This window comes from Peromyscus californicus, unplaced genomic scaffold (assembly GCF_007827085.1).
Source record: "Peromyscus californicus insignis strain IS unplaced genomic scaffold, ASM782708v3 Scaffold_15__1_contigs__length_86483966, whole genome shotgun sequence".
Lineage (NCBI taxonomy): Eukaryota > Metazoa > Chordata > Mammalia > Rodentia > Cricetidae > Peromyscus > Peromyscus californicus.
This window is the reverse complement of record NW_026294447.1, coordinates 51,789,578-51,812,365: the sequence shown is the minus strand read 5'-3', so window position 1 is coordinate 51,812,365 and position 22,788 is coordinate 51,789,578. Positions and strand designations below refer to the sequence as shown.

The 22,788-nt window shown below is 39.5% G+C and overlaps 1 protein-coding gene and 1 pseudogene across 4 annotated transcripts in view; both read left to right on the top strand.

The window, feature by feature from the left end:
• Positions 1–22,788, top strand: part of Btbd7 (BTB domain containing 7) — a 108,497-nt gene that overhangs the window by 77,028 nt on the left and 8,681 nt on the right. For 2 of the 4 annotated variants that reach the window (XM_052738837.1, XM_052738838.1), the window contains exons 5-9: positions 280–355; positions 5,034–5,194; positions 15,506–15,649; positions 17,569–17,758; positions 20,744–20,922. In XM_052738837.1, the coding sequence (XP_052594797.1) occupies positions 280–355; positions 5,034–5,194; positions 15,506–15,649; positions 17,569–17,758; positions 20,744–20,922 (750 nt within the window). Of the gene's footprint in view, positions 1–279; positions 356–5,033; positions 5,195–15,505; positions 15,650–17,568; positions 17,759–20,743; positions 20,970–22,788 lie in introns of all 4 variants that reach the window. The other 2 variants (XM_052738839.1, XM_052738840.1) reach the window with 2 other exon arrangements.
• Positions 12,893–15,494, top strand: LOC128110874 (60S ribosomal protein L21-like; annotated as a pseudogene).

Here is a 22,788-nt window from a genome sequence, read left to right as displayed (position 1 = left end):
CTTAAAAGTAGGAAATAATACATAGTAAAGAAAAACAATGGTAATAATAAAAACATCATTTGGATTGAAGATTGAAGGTATTCAGTAAATTGATGCTATCTGGAACATCACTGTTTATAGACCAAAGGATTAACTCTAAAATTTCACATAGCTGATATAAAGAGAGAAATGTGGTTAAGTTGTGCTCCACATGTACATTATGACTTAGAAAAAGCCATTAGTGAAAATAAACATTTTTATAATTTTATTACAATAAATAATAATCAATTTTTATTCTAGGCAAGTGAACAAGATATTCTTAAGTATCTGATTAAATGGGGCGAGCATCAGTTGATGAAAAGAATAGCAGACAGAGGTAAGTTCAGAAAGTACACTTGCACCAGTCAGCATCTGTATGGTTTTAATATTCCCAGTGGCTTACTGAGACACACATGCATCAGTCTTGAAAACACAGTGTGGATGGAAGGAAGTACTACCATCAGTAAAGTACTTCAGTGGAGTTGAAGGGAAGTTGATAAATATATCAGGTTTTTGTTGTTGTTTTTTTTTGTTTTTCAAAAAAAATTTATTTTCCAAAGAAGATTATTTTTATTATATTTATGTCTGTGATATGTTAATTCATGGAATGCCAGAATGAAAAATGTCATGTAATGATTAAGGTGTCAGAGAGAAACATTGTTGAAGATGTTCTGGAATTAATGATGATAGATATATAATGTGAATGCACTTTTTTAAATGATTAAAATGATGAATTTGTGTTGTATAAATTTTACTTCAACTAAGAAAGATGCAGAGGCTTGGCATGGTGGTACACACCTTTAATCTCAGCGCTTGGGAAGTAAGGTAGGCAAATCTCTGTGAATTTAAGGCCAGCCTGGTCTATGGAGTAAGTTCCTGGCCAGCCAGAGCTAAGCTATATAGTAAGACCCTGTCTCAAAAAGCCTAGAAAGGGGAGAGGGACTAAGGGTGTAGCTCAGTGGCATAGCACTTATTTAGTATCTGTGAGGCCCTAGTATGTGGGACATCTAGCAGCACAAAGGTGTTTTTTTGTTTAGTTTGTTTTTAATAAAATCACCTCCAGCTGAGGCTGCTTCTGGGTAGTTCCATATACAATTTGGGCTCTTGGTTTTGAAAATACATGATTCAATTTCTTTTAATTTTTATTACATTTTTTTGATTGTGTTTGTATACATGCACACACAAAAGTGTGCACACAACACAGTACATGTGTGGAAGTCAGAGTACAACTTGCAAGAATAGGTTCTGTCCTTCCATCAGAGATTTACTCAAGTTCTTATGGGTGGTAACAGGTGCCTTTACTCACGGAAACATAGAATTCTGTACTGGTCTTTTATATATTAGACCACCCACCTGTCACCTTCCTCTTATTTAGTACTGTATTCCTCTACATACTGAATCCAAATCAATAAGCTTCAATTAGGAAAATTAATTAATTTCCCTTTCCTGTCATTTCTCGGTATTTTATTTATTTTGAGACAGGGTCTCATATGGCCCAGGCCTATGTAACCAAGGATGACTTTGAACTTCTATTCCTCCTAATTTTAGATTTATTTATGTGTATGTTTGCCTGCACGCATGTATGTGTACCATGTACATGCCTGGTACTGGAAGAGGTCAAAAGAGGGCATCAGATCACCTGGAACTGGAATTACCGATGGTTATTAGCCTCCATGTGAGTGCTGGGAACCAAACCTGGGCCCTCCTCAAAAGCAGTTAAGTTCTCTTAGCTGCTGAGACCTGTCATATATTGCTACCTAAACAGAGGAAGAGGCAGTCCTCCTACTTTTCTCCTAATTAACTTTTCTGTGACCTTCAAAAGTCTTCAGCATTTCTCAAATTTGAAAAACCACTACAAAACCACTATAATTAATGTAGAAAGATTTCTGAATACCAACATATGCTCGCTTCTCATTTATAGATTTTGTATTTGCAAGCTTATCAACTTATTACAATTTATTTGTAATCTCATCTTTATTCACACACTTTCAGTGTTATTCATGGACATGCACAGAGTGGCAAAATAAGTGTTTTGAGTGACCAAGAATTAAATTCTCAAGCCAGGCATGGTAGCTTACACCTATAATCCCAGCACGCAGGAGGCAGAGGCAGGTGGATCCAAAACATCTAGGGCTATGTAGAAGAGACCCTGTCTCAAAAAACACAATGGAATAGAATACTTGTTTAACTATGTAAAAAAAAAAACAAAAACACACACACACACACACACACACACACACACACACACACACACACACACTCAACCTGAAGATGAATTAAGACACTGATACTTCACCTTATTTTCAGATGTATTATGAATACTTGTCCTTTTCATAGTCTACCTAATATGTTGAAGTTTTTCTTAATAATTTTTATTGTTTAAATATTTTGCCTGCATCTTTATATATGCACAATGTGCCTACAAATGGTTGTGAGCCAGTATGTAGGTACCTAGAATTGAACCCCAGTCCTCTGCAAGAACAGCAAGTACTCTTAACCACTGAGCTATGTCTCCAGCCCCATCTAATGTGTTTTTACATTTTTGTTTTTTTATTCATGATTTCAGTTTAATATGGCTACCAAGTGAGTCTAAAGTGTCTCAAATTCTGAAATGCAAGAAGGCTGAGTTGTCCTCATGGAGAAAATAGAGTGTGTTTGATAAACTTCATTGAGGCATAAGTTACAGGCTGTTAGCCATGAGTTCAGAGTTAATGAATAAATATGTATTAAGGAGCCTTTAAACAGAAGCACACAAAGTTATGTCTTGCAGAGTTGGCAAAATGATTGTGCCCAGAGGCCCACAGACAGAAAACTAACCTCTAATCAGTGGTTAATTCATTGTTAATTAATTATGAACGACATAACTACCACACCTGAACTGCCTAATTACTATAGGCCATTGGTCTCCCCATTGATACAGATTAATAATTAGGAAAGGTTGGTCATGATGAAAGGTCATATTTATTTGGGCAGGTAACAAGAATCCTTCATGGATAAAATTTCCTTTAAAGTAGTTTTGGGGGCTGAAGAGATGGCCCAGTGGTTAAGAGCCCTTGCTTCTCTTCTAGAAGACCTGGGTTTGGTTCCCAACACATACATGGTGGCTCCCCACAGTCTGTAACTCCACTCCCAGGGGATTCAACACCCTCTTCAGTCTTCAAGAGGGCACCAGGCATACATGTGGTTCACAGACATACATGCAGGCAAAATAGCCATGCACATTAAAAACAAAAATAAGTAAATAAATAAAATGTGTTTCAGACAAGGTTAGAATATAAGGTTCTCCTGCAAGAATAAGAAAGGCAAACTGGCTACTCTTCTTTAGTCATGCTTGTGTATGGATGAGTCTGCCCTTTCTTAAAGGTTTTGTGTAAGATTATCCAGTACTGTCTTTTTCTGTCCTGTCAGCTAGCTTCCAAATAATGACACAGAGACCTCTTATTAATTATGAAAGCTCAGCCTATAGCTTAGACTTGTCCCACTAGCTCTTAAAACTTAAATTAACCTGCTTTTATTAATCTTTTGCCATATGGCTTTTTACCTTACTTTCATTCTGTATGTCCGACTTCCTCCATGTCTCAGTAGTGTCTCCTCTATGCCTCAATTATCTCCTCCTACTTCCTCTCTCTGCCTGGAAGTCCCGCCTATACCTCCTGCCTAGCTATTGGCCATTCAGCTTTTTATTACAACAATCACATTAATACATCTTCACACATTGTACAAATATCCCACAACACAGTGCTTTTAAAAAAAAAATTGTGAGTCAGAGATATTCAACAAAGCCCTAGATTTATCCTCAACATCACAAACATATAAGTTGTTTTCTCTATATATATCTTTATAGAGAGAGACTATATACATATATTTCCCTCACATGATTTAAGAAAAATGTATTTTCTTATAAAATAAAAATTTGGGCTGGGTGTGGTGGTACAAGCCTTTAATCCCAGCACTAGGGAGGTAGAGACAGACAGATTTCTTTGAGTTCAAGGCCAGTCTAGTCTACATAGTGAGTTCCAAGACAGCCAGGGCTATATAGTGAGACCCTGTCTACAAACAAACAAACAAACAAAAGATTGTCACTTTTACTATTAGCAATAAAGATCATATTCATTGTAAAAATTACCAAATTTTAAGAAAAATATGTAGATATTAAAGATACAATTAAATATTTCCAAAATTTATAATTTTCTTCATACCTTGGTGTCATAAGCATACTATTTTTCTTTAGATTTTCCTATCACATTAATACCAATACCTATCTCTTGCTCAGGACAGAGGACTTAAATGTCAAATACTAAAGATTGACCCATGTGCAGTAACAGATCCATGTTACAGAAATTTAGAAGCTTAGAACTAGGTAGATTGTACCTTAGATTTTGCTCCTTTGGATACAGCTGGTTAATATATTATTAAATTACCTTTATACATAAGTAGCCTGTGTTTGGCATGGTAGTGCATGTCTATAATCCCAGAATTTAGGAAGTAGAGGTAGGAGGATCAGAAAGCCTGGACTACATGAGACCTCTCCCCTCACCCCCATATATGCTGCCATGACTAGAAATAGCAAATGCTTTACAATGTCCCCCTTATATTAAAAACCAGTCACAGTCTTGATATTAACAGATTGACATTTTTCTTACTTTGAGTTAATATACATAAAAAGATTCATTTAGTACAGAAGTCATAAAGAATGTTCCTGTGTTGTAGACAGTGTACTTTCTGTTTGTCCAAAAACTTGTGTATTAAGCTTATTTATAACCTTTCTTAAAGCAGATACTCTTACATACTAAGTCTGGTACTAAGATTTTATATAAGAGAGAGGAGAGTAAGGCTGTCCCTAGGAGCAGCAAGGTGGCTGAGTGGGTAAAAGTGTTTGTACAGTTGTCCTCTGTCCTTCACACTCAATGCTGTGGCACATACACACCCCCACACACATGCACATACAAATTTCTTTAGACTGTGTCTATGAAAATTGGGATTTCACTGAAGGCTTTTTTTTTCCTGTTCCATAGAGCCAAACTTACTGAGTGGTACTGCACATAGTGTGAACAAAAGAGGTGTGAAAAGAAGAGACCTGGACATAGAAGAACTTAGAGAGGTCCTTTCTTCTCTCTTGCCTTTTGTGCGGATTGAACACATCTTGCCTATAAACAGTGAGGTCTTAAGTGATGCTGTAAGTTTCTTCATTCCTTTCATGGAAAGAAAAATGCCAAACTTACCCTGTGTTAATTCTTATAAATAATTTCTCCTACTAGTAAAGTACTTGAAACCAGATTTCCTGAGGAAATATCTGAAACAAATATCTGTTTGGTATAATGTTATGTCCCCAGTGTCTGACATAGTGCAAAAAAGTGTGTTTATTGCTGATAGTTTTTTTGTTTGTTTGTTTTGTGTTTTGATTTGGGGGTTTTTTGTTTATTTTGTTTTGTTTTGTTGTTTTTCGAGACAGTTTCTCTGTGTTGCCCTGTCTCAAGAACATAGTTTTAAGGGAATTAATTTGGTCATTTATCAGTATAAATCAATTCGATCTCTATGAAAAGAAAAGATAGAAATTACTTTTGCAGACTCTTCCAGAACAGCAGTAAATCAGAGGAGGGACATTGGCTCCTATATGTAAGATACATGAGTCATTTGAGTGCAGTTTTAGACTCAGTTGAAAATTTATAGAGCTGGGCACACTTTAATCCCAGTACTCAGGAAGCAGAGGCAGGTGGATCTCTGTGAGTTCCAAGACAGCCAGGGCAATAATAAGAGACCTTGTCTTGAAAATAACAGAGAGAAGTGGGGAGCAATATGTATTAATGGAGTTAATTATGTTACTCATAATTTTTAAATTACTTTTTTAAAAAATGTGTGTGTGTGTGTGTGTGTGTGTGTGTGTGTGTGTGTGTGTGTGTGTGTACTTGTACCTAAGCACAGAGGCCAAAAGACATGAGTGCTGGAATCTAAACTTCAGTACTCAAGATTGCTCTAGAGCCATCTATCCAGCCCCTAAAGTAATGTTTATTAACTAGGAGAATTGCTTGAATTTATTTATATATATATATATATATATATATGCACCCCTGTTTCCAGAGTGCTGGGATTAAAGGTAGACACTACCAATATACCAACTCTTCTTGACTTCTCATGTTTTTAATTTGCCTTTTCTTGATGTTTAGTGATGTTGGACATGTTTTCCTATACCCTCTTGACCCTTTGTATGTCTTCTTTTGAAAAATGTCTGTTATGGGTCTTCATTTTTAATTTTTTGCTACTAAACTGATGTCTTCATTAAGGTTTCTATTGCTGTGATAAAAAACACCATGGCCAAAAGCAACTTGGTGAGGAGAGAGTTTATTTCCAATTACAGCTCCCCACACAGTCCCATCACTGAAGGAAGTCAGGGCAGGAACAGATGCAGGGGCCATGTAAGAATGCTGCTTACTGGCTTGCTCCTCATTGCTTATTAAATCTGCTTTCTTACAGCACCCATGACCATCAGCCCAGGGGTGCCACTGCCCATAGTGGACTGGGCCCTCCTACATTGTTATCATTCAAGAAAATGCCCTACAGACTTGCCTACAGACCAATCCTATGGAGGCATTTTCTCAATTAAGCCTCATTCTTCCCAAATGATCCTACTTTATGTCAAATTGACATACACTAGCCAGCACAGTTGAGTGTCTTTCATATTCTGGATAGTAATCTCTATCAGATGTAAGTTTGCAAGTATTACATTTCACTCTGAAGCTGTTCTTCACTCTCGTTTGCTTTGCTGTGCAGAGCTTTCAGTTTGCTACAATTCCATTTGTCTCTTTTTGCTTTTGTTGCCTTGCAAACCTTGCCAAAAAGCCCTTACCTGTGTTTTATTTTAGAAATGTCATAGTTTCATGACTTTTAATGTACTTGGAGTTAGTTTGTGTGAGGAGTGAGAAGTAGGAGTCTATTCACTCTTCTGCATATGGATATTCATTTTTCCAAACAATATTTATTGACCAAGCTACTGCCAAATCAGGCATATTTGCATACCAAACAGTATGTCTATCATGAGAAAAATTTTGAAAAGAGAGTTTATTCTCAAGGCTAACAAGTTAGCATGATGAAGGAAACCCTAGTTTCAAATCTGCTTTGGGATGTTTGGGGGATAAAGAAGCCAAGTGATGTAACACAGAGAAAAAGGAAGTAATCAGTCACCTGTGTAATGAGATCTTGGTCTTGGTCTTCAGAAGCACTCAACGTTCAGAAAATGGAGCTCTAGCATGGTCTGAGCATGAGGTTTTCGTCCTTCTGAGATTTTACCTGTTGGACACTTGCTTAGGCCTAAATGCTGGCTTAATGGTTTCCGTAAAAATGATGTTTATATCCTTGAAAAATAACTGAGGCAGTCATTATCATCGTAATTCATCAGTGTTGGATTATTTTATTTGTATGAGTGTTTTGCCTGCATGTGTGTCTGTGTACCACATGTGTGTTTGTGCACCACATGTGTGTCTGGTGGACATGGAAACCAGGAGAGGGCATTGGAATCTCCTAGGACTGGAGTTATAGATGGTTGTGAGCTGGGAATCAGGTCCCCTGCAAGAGCAGTAATGCTTTTGACCTCTGAACCGTCTTCTGGTTCCCAGAAAGTCAAAGCAAATAACTAAGGCAAGTGACTGTTTAGTCAGCTTTTCCCTAAATTTCAAGATTGTCCTTTCCCCATTAGGTGTTTTTTCTCTCTTTATTGCAGATTGTTGACTGTAAATTAACAGGTTTATATTTCTTTGAAAATGCCACTGGTGTTTTAATAAGGATTCCACTGATAATTTTCTTAGTTAAGGTTTCTACTGCTGTGATAAAACACCATGACCAAAAGCAACTCACGATCCATCATCAAAGAAAGTCAGATCAGGAACTCAAGACAGAAACCTGGAAGTAGGAACTGAAGCTTGCTCACCCTGCTTTCTTATACCATCTAGGACTACCAGTCAGGGTGTGGCCCTGCCCACAATTGAGCTGGGCCCTCCCACATCAATCATCAAAAAAAAAAAAATGTCCTACAGGCTTGCATATAGGCTAATCTTATGAAGGCATTTTCTCAGTTAAGATCTCCTCTTCTCTGGTATGTTTAGGTTTATGTCAAATTGACAGAAAACAACCAGTACAACGATACAGGTTGCTTTGGATATTATGGGTATTATCTATGAACAGGTTATCTTTCCATTTATTTGTATATTTTTCAATTTCTTTTTTTTTTTTTTTTTAAATGAAGACAGGCCTTCATGTAGTCAAGGATGATCTTCAACTTCTGAGCCTCCTGCCTCTACCTCCCGAGTGTTGGGGTTGCAGGCATGTTCTACCATACCCAGTTTATATGGTGCTAGTAATTGAACCCAGGACTTTATAAATGCTAGGTAAACATTCTACCAACCAGCTGCATTACCAACCCCTATGCCTAGGAATTTAATTTTTATTTTTATTTTTAGCTATTGTAAATAGGATGGTTTTGTCAACTTTTTCATATTTAGGAATTTAGGTTTAGGAATACTATTGGTTGTTTCGTGATGATTTTGTATCCTACTACTTTTCTTTTTTGGGGGAGGGGATTGTTTTGTTTTGTTTTGTTTTTTGTTTTTCGAGACAGGGTTTCTCTGTGTAACGGCTCTGACTGTCCTGAAACTCACTCTTTAGACCAGGCTGGCCTTGAACTCACAGAGATCTGCCTGCCTCTGCCTCCCAAGTGCTGGGATTAAAGGTGTGCACCACCACCACCCAGCCTTTATTTGTTTATTAAATCCAAAGATCTAACGGTTTTTGGTGGAATCTTTAGGGTTGTTTTCTAAATAAGATCATGTCATCTACCAACAAGGACTTTTTTTATAAATTTATTTATTTATTTTTCTATTATCAGCTTGATACAGTATAAATTCTTATCTTAATCGTGAAATGTTTCATTGAGGCTTGCTCAGTAATTGAGTAAAACCAAAACTTATTATAAGCCACAGTCGTCCTAGGGTCCCCCATGCTATATATATAGCCTCCATGGTTCTGTGGGTTGTAGTCTGATTGTTCTTTGCTTTATATCTAGAATCCACTTATGAGTGAGTACATACCATGTTTGTCTTTCTGGGTTTGGGTTACCTCAGGGTGATTTTTTTTTTTCTAGTTCCATCCATTTGCCTGCAAATTTCATGCTTTCATTGTTTTTCTCTGCTGAGTAGTACTCCATTGTGTATATGTACCACATTTTCTTAATCCATTCTTCAGTTGACGGGCATCTAGGTTGTTTCCAGGTTCTGGCTATTACAAATAGTGCTGCTATGAACATAGCTGAGCATGTATCTTTGTGGTATGATTGAGCATTCCTTGGGTATATGCCCAAGAGTGGTATGGCTGGGTCTTGAGGTAGTTTGATTCCCAATTTTCTGAGAAACCGCCATACTGATTTCCACAATGGTTGTACAAGCTTGCATTCCCACCAACGGTGGAGGAGTGTTCCCTTTGCTCCCCATCCTCTCCAACATTGACTGTCATTAGTGTTTTTGATCATAGCCATTCTGACAGGTGTAAGGTGGTATCTCAGAGTCGTTTTGATTTGCATTTCTCTGATAATTAAGGATGTTGAGCATTTCTTTAAATGTCTTTCAGCCATTTGTGATTCTTGTTTTGTGAATTCTCTGTTTAGCTCTTTAGCCCATTTTTCAATTGGATTGTTGAGTATTTTAATGTCTAGTTTCTTGAGTTCTTTATATACTTTGGAGATCAATCCTCTGTCAGATGTGGGGTTGGTGAAGATCTTTTCCCATTCTGTAGGCTGTCTTTTTGTCTTATTGACTGTGACTTTTGCTCTGCAAAAGCTTCTCAGTTTCAAGAGGTCCCATTTATTAATCCAACAAGGACATTTTAACTTCCTTCCATCTTGAATCCTTTTTATTTCTTCCTCTTGCAGAATTGCTTTGGCTAGGACCTAAGTACTATGCTGAGTAGGGATGAGAAGAATGGTCATCTTTGTCTCCTTTGAGACCTTCCATCTTTTCCCCATTCAGTATGATATTAGCCATGAGTATGTAATATATATCCTCTATCATAGTGAGATAAATTTCTTCTATATCTAACTTGTTTAGTTTTTATCATAAAGGGAGCTTGAATTTTGTTGTATTTTTTCTACATCTGTAGACATTATATATTTGCCCTTTGTTATGTTAGTGTGGTGCATCAGAGTTGAACTATCCTTGCATCCCTGGGATGGCCATCTGATGATGGTGGATATTTTTTCTTTTTTTTTTTAATAATTATTTGTATTTTATATACATGGGTGTTCTTTATGCGTGTGTGTCTGTATGAGGGTGTCAGATCCCCTGGAACTGGAGTTACAGACAGTTGTGAGCTGCCATGTGGATGCTAGAAATTGAACCTGGGTGCTCTGAAAGAGCAGCCAGTGCTCTTTATAGTTAATAGATCTCTCAACAGCTCAAGACAAAATGAGATTTCACATTATCTACCAGTCTGTTGCTGTTTCACCCTCCTGCACAAATCCTTGGAACTTCATTATTATATATAGAGAGAAGGTTTTGTTTATTGTTGAAAAAGGACTTCTGGCCAGGTGGTGGTGGTACACACCTTCAACCCAGCGCTCTAGAGGCAGAAGGAGGAGGATGTCTGAGTGTGAGGCCAGCCTGGTCTACAGAGTGAGTTCCAAGACAGCCAAGGCTACACAGAGAAACCCTGTCTTGGGGATAAATAAATAATAAATGCTTTTTTCTTAGTTCTAGGCAACTTTCAATTTCCTCAGTTGTTAATGGTCTGTTTAGATTTTCTATCTTTATATTTTTTGAAGATTTATTTTTATTTTATACATGTATTTGCCTGTGTGTATGTCTGTGCTCCACACATGTGCCTGGTGCCCAGGGAAGTCAGAAAGGGGCATCAGATTTCCTGAACCTGGAGTTACAGACAGTTGTGAGCTGCCATGTGGTCAACAAGGGCTGTTAATGCCTGAGCCATTTCTTTAGCTCTGATTTTTCTATTCCTCCTCTTCTTCATTATTATTATTATTATTATTTTAGGTGTGTTGGTATATGTTAGTCAGGGTTCTCTAGAGGAACAGAACTGATAGAATGAATCCATCTATGCAAACATTTCCTTTTTCTTGTCCTTTATATACACGGCCACCAGTGTGGCCCAGATTTAAGGTGCAGCTTCCCACCTCACCCAACCTAGTTTTAGGGTGAGTCTCCCCACTTGAAATGATTGAATCAAGAGTAATCCTTCACCGGGGTACCCAGTCTTGGTGCCCCTTGCTATAGCTGCTTGGGTTTTAGTTAATTCCAGATGCAGTTAAGTTGACAACCAAAATGAGCCAGCACAGGGTGTTTTGTCTGCGTTATGTCTGGGTACTGTGTGTGTGCCTGGTGCTCACAGAAGCTAGAAGAGGTTATCAGATCCCCTGGAACTGGAGTTAGAGATAGTTATGAACTACTGTGTGGATAAACTGGAAGTTGAACCCAGGTCCGCTGGAAGAGCAGCTGATGCTCTTAACCTCTGATCCATCTCTGCAGCTCTGACTTTCTATTTCTTAGGGATACAGTTGTGATAAATTGTATATGTCTATGAATTGATCTATTTCTTCTAGATTATCCAGTTTGTTGGCATATATATTGTTTGTGGTGACCTCATGCTCCATTTTATTTCTGTGGAATCAAGTGTAATGTCTCCCCTTTTTGGCGGAGGGTTTGTTTGTTTGTTTGGAGACAGGGTTTCTCTATGTAACCTTGGCTGTCCTGGATCACTCTGTAGACCAGGCTGGCCTCGAACTCACAGAGATCTGCCTGGCTCTGCCTCGAGTGCTGGGATTAAAGGTGTGCGCCACCACCGCCCAGCTCTCCCTTTTCATTTTTTAAATTTTACTTATTTCAATCTTTTTTCTTAGTCTGGCTGAGGTTTGGTAATTATTATTTTTTCAAAAGATAACTCTTGGACTGGCCAGATAACCCTAGGTAGGTTCTTGCTCTTTTTTTTGTTTTCCTGGGGTATGATGTTAATTTGTTTAGAGATCATTTAGAGTTCTCCAGTAAAGAAGAAGATAACTCTTCTAGACATATTGTACACTAATATCTAACAAAGTAAGGCAAAATAGCCTAGAAAAAAATACTGATTAAAGTAAGAATTAAGTACATAATATCATCAATAAGTATGGTACTAGATTAGCTCCTTAACAAAACAGAACTTTTTTTTTGTTGCACATAAAACTGGTACTTGTTAAGGGGGCTCAAGAGGCCCTACCCATCCCTGGAGAGAGATATTGGTAGCTAATGGTTGCTGGGGGTTGGAGGCAGAAATTTTCTTCTGGGATATAGCCACTGCTAAGTTGCTCATGCTCCAGTAAATAGTCCCTCATCCATGTTCATGCAAACAACTCTGTTTAAACTCTTGGCTTACAAAAACAGCAAGCAAAAGATGTGAAAATACAAGAGGTTCTGTGGGAGGAAGATGGGAGAGGGTAATAGCAGTGACAATTACATTATATACATGTGTATCACTGTCAAAGAATAAGTAAATATTAATACTAAAAAATTAAATGATTAAATCTGGAAAATGTGAAAGAAGAATTTACGAACTTTCTAATTAGAAAAAAATATTATAAAGTAGTAAGTTATTTGTCCTTAGGGAGCTAGTAAGCTTTGAAATACTGCCACTAAGCCAGGTGGTGGTGGCACACGCCTTTAATCCCAGCACTTAGGAGGCACTTTCGAGGCCAGCCTGGTCTACAGAGCAAGTTCCAGGACAGGCTCCAAAACTACACGGAAAAACTCTGTATTGAAAAGAAAGAAAGAGAGAGAGAGAGAGAGAGAGAGAGAGAGAGAGAGAGAGAGAGAGAGAGAGAGAGAGAGAGAGGAGAGAGAGAGAGAGAAAGAAAGAAAGAGAGAAAGAAAGAAATACTGCTACTATCCTAGGTGGGAGGTACAGTGGCATCTTTTTATCATTTTTGATTGCAGCAGTCTGGGGGCAGCAATTAGACATGCTATCAAGAGCCATCAATATGTTCATACTCTTTGGTCTTGTCATTTCTTCTGTCAAAAACTGTCCCTATGAGGAATAAGTATGTGTGCATGTATGTGTATATGTACTCAGATGCTTAATATTATTTAAATATTTGGCAGTATCCTAAATTTCTAATAACACTGAAAATAAGACTATATGACTATCCAAGAGAATATTTTGCTGCCTTGAATAATAAGAGTACTGCTTTTTGGCAGCGGTAGCCATCTTTCAGTAACTCGCCAAAATGACGAACACAAAGGGAAAGAAGAGGGGCACTCACTGTATGTTCTCCAGGCCTTTCAGGAAACGTGGAGTTGTTCCTTAGGCCAGGTACATGCAAATCTACAAGAAGGGTGATAATGTAGACATTAAAGGAATGGGCACTGTTCAAAAAGGAATGTCCCATAAGTGTTACCATGGCAAAACCAGAAGAGTCTACAATGTCAACCCAGCTTGCCATGGGCATCATTGTAAACAAGTTAAGGGCAAGACTCTGGCCAAGAGAATTAATGTGCAGATTGAGCACATCAAGCACTCTTAAGAGCAAAGACAGCTTCCTGAAGCGGGTGAAGGAAAACGACCAGAAGAAAAAGGAAGCCAAAGAGAAAAGCACATGAGTTCAGTTGAAGTGCCAACCTGCTCCACCCAAAGAAGCACACTTTGTAAGGACTAATGGGAAGAGGCCTGAGCTTCTGGAGCCCACTCAGTTCAAATTCACGGCCTCATGTACTAAAAGAAAGAATATCACAGCACCAGGCAGAATGGTGTACATCTTTAATCCCAGCACTCCAGAGGCAGAGGCAGAGGCAGGTGAATATATGAGTTCTAGGCCAACGTGGTCAAATAGAGTTCCAGACTGGCATCATGAGACCATGCCTCAACAAACAAACAAAGACTAATATAGCAACATGAAAAATGCTAATGATAAATCTTTTAAAAGGATACAAAAGTTGGACATGGTAGCACAAGCCCTTAATCCCAGTACTCTAGAGGCAGAGGCAGCACATCTCTTCAGTTACATGCCAAACAGGGCTACATAGTGAGAGCTGGTCTCAACAACTACAAAAAAGAGGTGGTGTCACTTTAGTCCCAGCACTCAGGAGACAGAGACGGGTGCATCTATGAGTTTGAGGATAGCCAGGGCTGCACAAAAAAACAGTCTTGAAAACTCTTTAAAAAATATAATACATTTTTATGTATTCTAAAATTCAGTTATGCAAAACTTCACTTGGAATGGTCTAAAAGAAAATATATCAATAGAATCAGTTATAATAGATATTGATTTTTTTCCTCTACTTTTTAAATATTATACTACGTTTTATTAATTTAAAATAATTTAAACTAACGTATCAGGTAGATGTTGTTATATTTAAAAGGAATAAACCTGGGGAAATAATTTGCAATTCCATTTAAAACTCTGGACTCAAAACAAATTGATTGTTTTTTTTTTTTTCTTGGTTTTGTTTTTCAAGACAGGGTTTCTCTGTGTAGCTCTGGCTGTCCTGGATCTCACTCTGTAGACCAGGCTGGCCTCAAACTCATAGAGATCTGCCTGCCTCTGCTTCTCGAGTGCTGGGATTGAATGTGTGCACCTGTATGCCCAGCAATATTAATTCTTGTATTTTATCTAGAAAAATATTGTCAGGACATTGTTTAAGAACTATGTACTTGTTTGTTCTTCATTCCATACTTAGCCCAATATAAGTTTGCTTGTGGCTGTGCACTGCCATATTCTCTTAGTAGGTGCAAGTGCACACCATACCACGTGTTTAGTGTGACTGTTGTTTAATCTTTACCGTTACAGTAAGACCTAAGGGACCTGATTTATGGGTCATAGCATCAGTGAGGGAACCACAAGGTGACACTTAAACAGCTTAATCTTGTGGCTCCCCGATTCCAGAACCACACAGGTACCCTACAGTGAGGCCCTTAAGGTTAAATAAGGCATCTGTGGTCACATAGTTCCCCAATGCAGATACTTGGCCCATGCCTAAAGAGATCTCCCCAATAAACTGAGAAGTGTTCACATAATTTCTGATTTGGGCTATTTTGGGGTTGCTGCCAGGTCACACTCCCTGAGAAGAGAACGTACTATCTAGTGTCCTGTGCTGTAAGAACGGCCAACTCCATGTTGTTTTGTCTTGGTTGGGGGTGGAAGCAAAATGAACAAGGGGGGGGAATCAGCTTTTATCAGATGTTGTGCAAATTAATCCAAATTAATGAGTTTGTATTTATGTGTCTTTGTAAAAACATCCCTCTAAAGGAAAATGGGCAATTTTGGTACTTTGTTAGTGCTGAATTCTTTACTACTACTGAACATTTAGGACATTGCTTAATTTACATAATAACATTCCTAAGTTCTTACTTAAATGGTGGTAAAGTTTGTGCAGCGTGTTTTATAGGTGTAAATATTGCTGTCTTACTAGTATTGTGCTGTATATATTTGTTTATCTTTTTTAAAAAACGTTTGTCTGTTTTTAAGATGAAAAGAGGCTTGATCAGTACTCCGCCATCAGACATGCTCCCTACAACAGAAGGAGGAAAGTCAAATGCCTGGTTACGTCAAAAGAACGCTGGCATATATGTTCGTCCTCGGCTGTTTTCTCCCTATGTGGAAGAAGCGAAGGTAATGATAGGGGAGTTTATTCCCAACCACATGCACAGAAATGTACTATTTGGAAGTGGCCCAGACATCTAGTAATAGGGAAAATGAAAGTAAATTCTAATTTGTCAGTAATTTTCTGAAATGTTTAATTATCGAAGATGTTTTTAAAACTTGTTACGATGTATTTTACCTAACTGTCTTGTAAATCATTGTAATTGCATGACATAGCTGTGCTTTATGGTCTGGGAGCAGAGAAGTGTCTGAAGTAGGCTGCGTTTGCTTATCTTCCTCATAAACTAAGAGACATGTGACCTCAGAGTAATCTTCTAGAGTAGCTGACTTTTGAGTTCAGTTTAGTTTTAGGGGAAGCATTTAAACTAAGTTTCAAGCTTGTTAGTAAGTAGCAGGCTCTGTGTGTACTTTAACATAGAGAACTCTCCAAGAAAATATAATAATGTAAAAACAAAACGCTAAGTTTTATTAGATGTATTCACACATAATGTTGGTGTAGAGTTTAAGAAACTAATAAAGTCTTTGAAATCAACAAGATTTTTTTTTTTTTTTTTTTTTTTCTGAGACAGGGTCTCACTTTGTATCCCTGGCTAGCCTCTCAACTCACAGAGATCTGCTTGCCTCTGCCTCCAAAGTCCTGGAATCAAAGGTATGCACCACTATACCTGGCAAAAAAACAACACAACCAGTGCCCTTAACCCACCCAGCCACACACGCATGATATACATGTGGGCACGTGTGCTATAGCGTGAATGGAGGTCAGAGGACAACTTGGTGAAGTCAGTTACTCTCTTTCCACCTTTACAAGGGTTCCAGGGACTAAACTTCCGGAATGGTCGACATTGTGAGCAAATCTAAAATAGTAGAAAGGTGCAGTGGTTGGGTCTGGCCTCTCTGGAATAAGTGCAGCACTTGATGTTGCTCATGCAATAGCTACCCGTTCTCTCTTCTGCTCCAAGGCTGGGCAGCCAGAACCCTCACCAGGTGTGGCACTGGGCCCATGCCTAAGAAGAGTTCCTCAGTAAATGTGGAGAATGTTCATATATTATGTTATTTGGGCCATTCTGCAGTTTAGTGAGATAGATGCACCAGAACTTATTTAATAAAATTAGGCTTATTCATAGGTCTGTTAAGTAACATTAATTTTTATATGAGACATATATCCCCCTTTGAAACGGTCTCATTGTCTAACCCTGGCTGTTCTGGAAATCACTATGTAGACCAGGCTGGCCTAGAACTCACAGACCTGCCTGTCCCTGCAGCCCAAGTGCTAGGATTAAAGATGATGTCTTAGGGTTTCTATTGCTATAAAGAGACACCATGACCACAGCAACTCTTATGAAAGAAAACATTTATTTGAGGTGGTGGCTTAACAGTTTCAGAGGTTTAGTCCATATGATCATGGCAGTGAGACAAGCAGTGTGCACACAGACATGGTGCTGGAGAAGGAGCTGCTACATATTGATATGCAGGCAACAGGAAGTAGACCAAGGCACTGGGCATGCCGTGGGCATATGTGAAACCTCAAAGCCACCCCCACAGTGACATACTTCCTCCAACAAAGCCACACCTCCTAATAATGCCACTCCCTATGAGCTTGTGGGGACCAGTTACATTCAAACTACTTCAGATGTGTATCACAATGTCTGGCCTAATAATCAATATTTTGTATTTTGAGCATTTTTGTTGCATCTGATACTTAGCATATGTAAACACTTTATGATTTGTTTATAGTTTATTTCTGGTTATAGTCAAACTTTTCAGAAGAAGATTATTGTATCTTTTCAAGATACTCAAAAAGAGAGGCACTTATTCCTTTCACCACTAATTTAAACATCGTGAGAAACGATAGCTTCATTCCTTTTCACATGATGATGGTAATCTTGCTGCAAATGTGAAGGTTGACCAGCTCTGTTTCAATGTTCCAGTCAGTCCTGGATGAGATGATGGTGGAACAGACAGACCTGGTACGACTACGAATGGTTCGAATGTCCAACGTTCCCGACACACTTTACATGGTCAGCAATGCTGTGCCACAGTGCTGCCACATGATCAGCCACCAGCAGATCAGCAGTAACCAGTCCAGCCCTCCATCAGTTGTAGCCAATGAAATTCCAGGTAAGGCGCTACCTCTTTGATTTCTTTTTATAATTGCTGTTTTAACCCTCTTACACATGCTCATTCTTCCCACATTTCAGTATTCTTTGTGCATTGTTCCATTGCCAGATAGGTCCTGTGGGGCAGAATCATTCCTGTTAAGAACAACTGATTTAGAGGAATTCAGATTTTTTTTTTTCTGTTATATAAGAGCCTTTTCAAGGCAGGCATGATGGCACACCTGTTATCCTAGAACCCATGAGGAAAAGAAAGGCAAGAAGATCCTGAGCTACATAATGAACCCTTGTCTTAGAAACAAAAACCTTCAAGAGGTGATGTAGTCTGCTCTGTCCTCCTCCCAAATGCTATCACTGTTAGCTCCTGCAGAGAGTGGTAAGTCGTGGTCAGAAACTTAACTGCCAAACCTTGCCAGTGCCATTGCAGGATTTAAAATAAATCCAATAAACTGTGGCATTATAAATAGTGCCGTTCATTTCTGCTCAAGAAAGATGAGCGACATGGTGACAGAACTTTCTATCTGATCCACGGTGCTATTCTGAACTGTAATCTTTCATCAGTTGTTAGCGTATCTGGCTACTCTAGGTTTGCTTAGGTGTACATTGGGTAACAGTGTGAAGAGGAGTTTTTAGACTTATCTACAGTTGAAGCTTTGCTACAGTGACTGCGCTTTCTATTTTCTTTTTTTTTCCCCCCCTTTGGAAACTGTGTAGATCAGGTTGGCCTTGTACTCACAGAGATCCACCTGCCTCTGTCTCCTAAGTTTTAGGATTAAAAGCCTGTAGTGTTTTCTTTACATTTGAGACAGTGCAAATACATACCAGCATAACTTCATTTTAGAATTTAACTTCAAAATCCCAAAACATTCACGGTATGATTAGGAAAGTAAAACTTGTCTCTGTCATTTAGCTAATGAGACACGTCCCTATCAAGGTTTTTTTTTTCTGCCCTTCTCAACATACTACGAAAAGGCTATGAAGCTTATTGGAGAAGACTGTCTAGCGTGCCACTTATTACATGACTTTGGACTGAACATTAATTTCCTCATCTGTGGAATGCAGATAACGCATCTTCGCTAGCATCATTGTGAGGCTTTAATGAAGTGTCACAGCTATATTCTTAGGAGTCTGCCTGGTTCAGAGGAAGCACTCGGGAAACTGTAGCTCCCACTCTAGCAGTTATGTCATGAATCTGTAGGCTTCCATCACCTGTTTGCCTCAGTTCAGTTCCCAAGTGGTATTCATGCCTGTCTTCTACTCTAGTTTCTGCTCTGTGGCCGTATAACCTCACTCACAGCTACTACGTGGTTGTCACACAAATATGTTTGTTGATACTCAAATGAAAGAGTATGGCTGTGTTCCAATAAAACTACACTAAGGGTAACTCCAGGCCATTTGCTTTCTCCTGATGTGTGTTATTGTTGCTGTTGTTGTTTTGTTTTTCAAGACAGAGTTTCTCTATGTAACAGCCCTGTCTGTCCTAGAATTCTCTTTGTAGACCAGGCTGGCCTCGAACTCACAGAGATCCACCTGTCTCTGCCTCCCAAGGGCTAGGCTGAAAGGTGTGTGCCACCATGCCTGGCTCTCCTATTCTCTTAGTTAGGCTTACTGTTGCTGTATGAAACACCATGACCAAAAGCATCTAGGGGAGGAAAGGGTTTATCTGGCTTATACTTCCACATCACTGTTCATTATTGAAGGAAGTCAAGATAGGAACTCAAACAGGGTAGGAACCTGGATGCAGGAGCTGACACGGGCCATGGAGGGGTGCTGCTTACTGGCTTGTTCCCCATGACTTGCTCAATCTGCTTTCTTATGGAACTAAAGACCATCAGCCCCAGGGTGACACCACCCACAATTGTCTAGGCCTTCCCCATCAATCGCTAATTAAGAAAATGCCCTACAGGCAAGCCAGCAGCTTGGTCTTCTGGAGGCATCTGCTCAATTGAGGTTTCCTCCTCTGCAGTGACTACAGCTTGTGTCAAGTTCACATAAAACTAGCTAGCACACTTGTGGTCACAGAGTTACAGCGCTGGTCCTATTATCCCTCTGTATACATGACTTCTGGTGTACATAGAATGTGCTTAAATTGTTCACCTGTCATCTGTCAGTACTCTTGTAGTGTGCACCCTTGAGCACTGAGTTCTCTGAAGCCAGCTGTTTGTGTCCTGCTGTCTCTAACATGCATGTGTTACGTGCCCCTGACATCTGCTCAGAAAGCTTCCCTGCTTTATTTGCCTGCTTAGTTTCCAGAACCTTCATTTGTCAAGACTCTTGCTTGTCTTAAGAAGCCTTCCTCCTGCCCTCAGTCAAGCCTGGTGCTGCTTCCTACACTGTATTTGCTTACTTAATTTACTGTAACAAAAGCCAGAATTTTTCGAAAACAGAGTTCATGCTTTTTGTTCTGTAACCCTGAATGTCCCTGCCTGGTGTGTGGTCAGAACTCAAAACATTCAGTTGACGTGTATTTGTTTGTGATGCTGGGAATGAAGCTAGGCAAGCACTGTCTCACTGAGCTGCATCACAGCCCTAATGGTGAATATATTTGAGATACCCTCACCTTCTGAAAAGAGTAGGTACAAGTAAAGTGATTTAGTTTTTGGTTTTTGTCTGGTCAGGTTTTCTCTGTGTAGCCCTGGCTGTCCTAGAACTTGCTATGTAGAACAAGCTGGCCTTGAAGTAGAGAACCACCTGCCTCTGCCTTCTGAGTGCTGGGACATACCAGTAAAGTTTTATTTGAACTGTGACCAAAAAAAAAAAAAGATACAATTCAACAATTCAGGAGCTGTTAAGTATAATCCAGAGCTTTAGGGGCACAGAGAAGTTTTTAAACCTTGGAAAATAATTGGAGACATAAATTGAACATTCCCAAGCAACTAAAATACTATCTTTAAAAAGTGTCTGAGAAGATCTGCCATAGCATGTTTCTCCTTGTGCTTACTGGGTAGTCTTGTGTAGCTCAGGAATTGTCCTGTCTTTCTCCTTCCAGTTCCTCGTCTCCTCATTATGAAAGACATGGTGAGGCGCCTGCAGGAACTGCGGCACACGGAGCAGGTGCAGAGAGCCTATGCACTCAACTGCGGGGAGGGCGCCACCGTCAGCTATGAAATCCAGATCCGAGTGCTGAGAGAGTTTGGTCTTGCAGATGCTGCTGCAGAGCTCTTGCAGGTAGAACACAATACTGAGGGGAAGAGGGAGCCTGGAATGTCAGTCAGGTGTGTTACCTGAGCTGCTTTCTCTTCCTACTTGTTCTGTTGCTGCCTCTGTTGCTGTTCGGTGTCTGTAATAGCCTGCAGGTTTCTGCAGTTTCTCCTGGTGAGAGAGAGGCAGTGTGGTAAAGCGGCCTGAGCAGAGTTGGCTCTGCTGCTTCCTAAACTGTGGAGCAGATCGAGTTACTTAACCACTCCAGACATCTCTTTCCTCACCTGTAAGGTGAAGCTAGGACGTGATAGAAAGCACCAGTGTATCTGGGGCATAATGAGCATCTAGTAAGTGGTTACTGCAGAATTCTATCTCAGTGGAGATTGAAGAGGGTATAGAAAACTCCAGACCTCACTGATCACTCTCTGGTCACTGGATTTCTAGTTTGGCTTTCTGTTATGCTCACAGGTCTTTTAGGTTTCTTGTTTCTTCTCTCTTTTCTCTTAGGAATTGTTTTCAAACACAAGCCTAGCCAGGCCGTGGTGGTGTACGACTTTAATCCCAGCACGAGAGGCAAAGGCAGGCTGATCTCTGAGTTTGAGGCCAGCCTGGTCTACAGAACAAGTTCCAGGGGGTTGGGGATTTAGCTCAGTGGTAGAGCACGCTTGCCTGGCAAGTGCAAGGCCCTGGGTTCGATCCTCAGCTCCAAAAAAAAAAAAAAAAACGTTCCAGGACAACCAGAGCTATACAGAGAAACCCTGGGGGAGAGGGCAAGCCTGAGACTCATGGAACAAGTGCCTTTATTTATTTTTTTTAATCTAGCAAGGAAAAACAATCCCTCATTTCTAGTAATTGGATACAAAAGCAGTAACAGTTTTACAATTAAAATAGGGCTTGTAAAATAGTCTAATGAAAATATCTAAATGATAACTAAATAAAATTTAATTTCATCTGGCTAAGTGATGCAAACTTTGTTGCCCCCAAATACTATTAACCTTAGTTGACCCATGCAAATGGTTAATGTGGCATGGTGCCCTTTGGCAAGGCAGCAGATAGTTTAGGTCTTACTTTACTATTGTTTCCATCAGTAAGGCTACACAATATAGCCTTTAACTTTTTTTCATATAGTTTTTTTATTTTTTGAGATTATAATATAGTCATTTCTCCCTGCTCCGCCCCTCCCATGTATCCCCCTGCTCTCTTTAATTATTGTGTGGTGGTGGTGCACGCCTTTATTCCCAGCACCTAGGAGGCAGAGGCAGGTGGATCTCTGTGAGTTCGAGGCCGCCTGGGCTACCAAGTGAGTTCCAGGAAAGGCTCCAAAGCTACACAGAGAAACCCTGGGGGAGGAGGGAGATTATTGTTGGGGTATGTATGTCTGTGTATGTATTCCAACTTTGTGAATACAGCCTGCTCAGTGTATATTGTCTTGCTTGTGTGTGTGTTTCCAGGACTGACCCTTTAGTATTGGATAGGAAATTGCTGGGCTCTTCCCTGGGGAAGGATATTTCCCCCATTCTCAGCAGTCCTTAGCTGCCTGCAGTTCCTTGTTCATGGCTGAGGCCATGTGAGGGTTCACCTTCAGTGCTAGCATGTCTGTTGGTGTTATCTTGTTAGGGTATGTTCATTCTCTCTGCCGTTTTAAGTTGTATCTTCTGAAAGGGTGTTTGGTCACATGCTTTTAATTCCAGCATTTTAATTAAGGCAGGGGCAGGCAGAGCTCTGAGTTGAAGGCCAGCCTGGCCTACATTGGGAGTTCCAAGCCAGTGAAAGCTATATAGTGAGACCCTGGTTTGGGGTTTTGTTTTGTTGGTTGGTTTCTTTTATTATTTATTTATTAAATTGTCTATTTATTTTTATTTATTTATTTATTTGTTTGTTTGTTTGTTTATT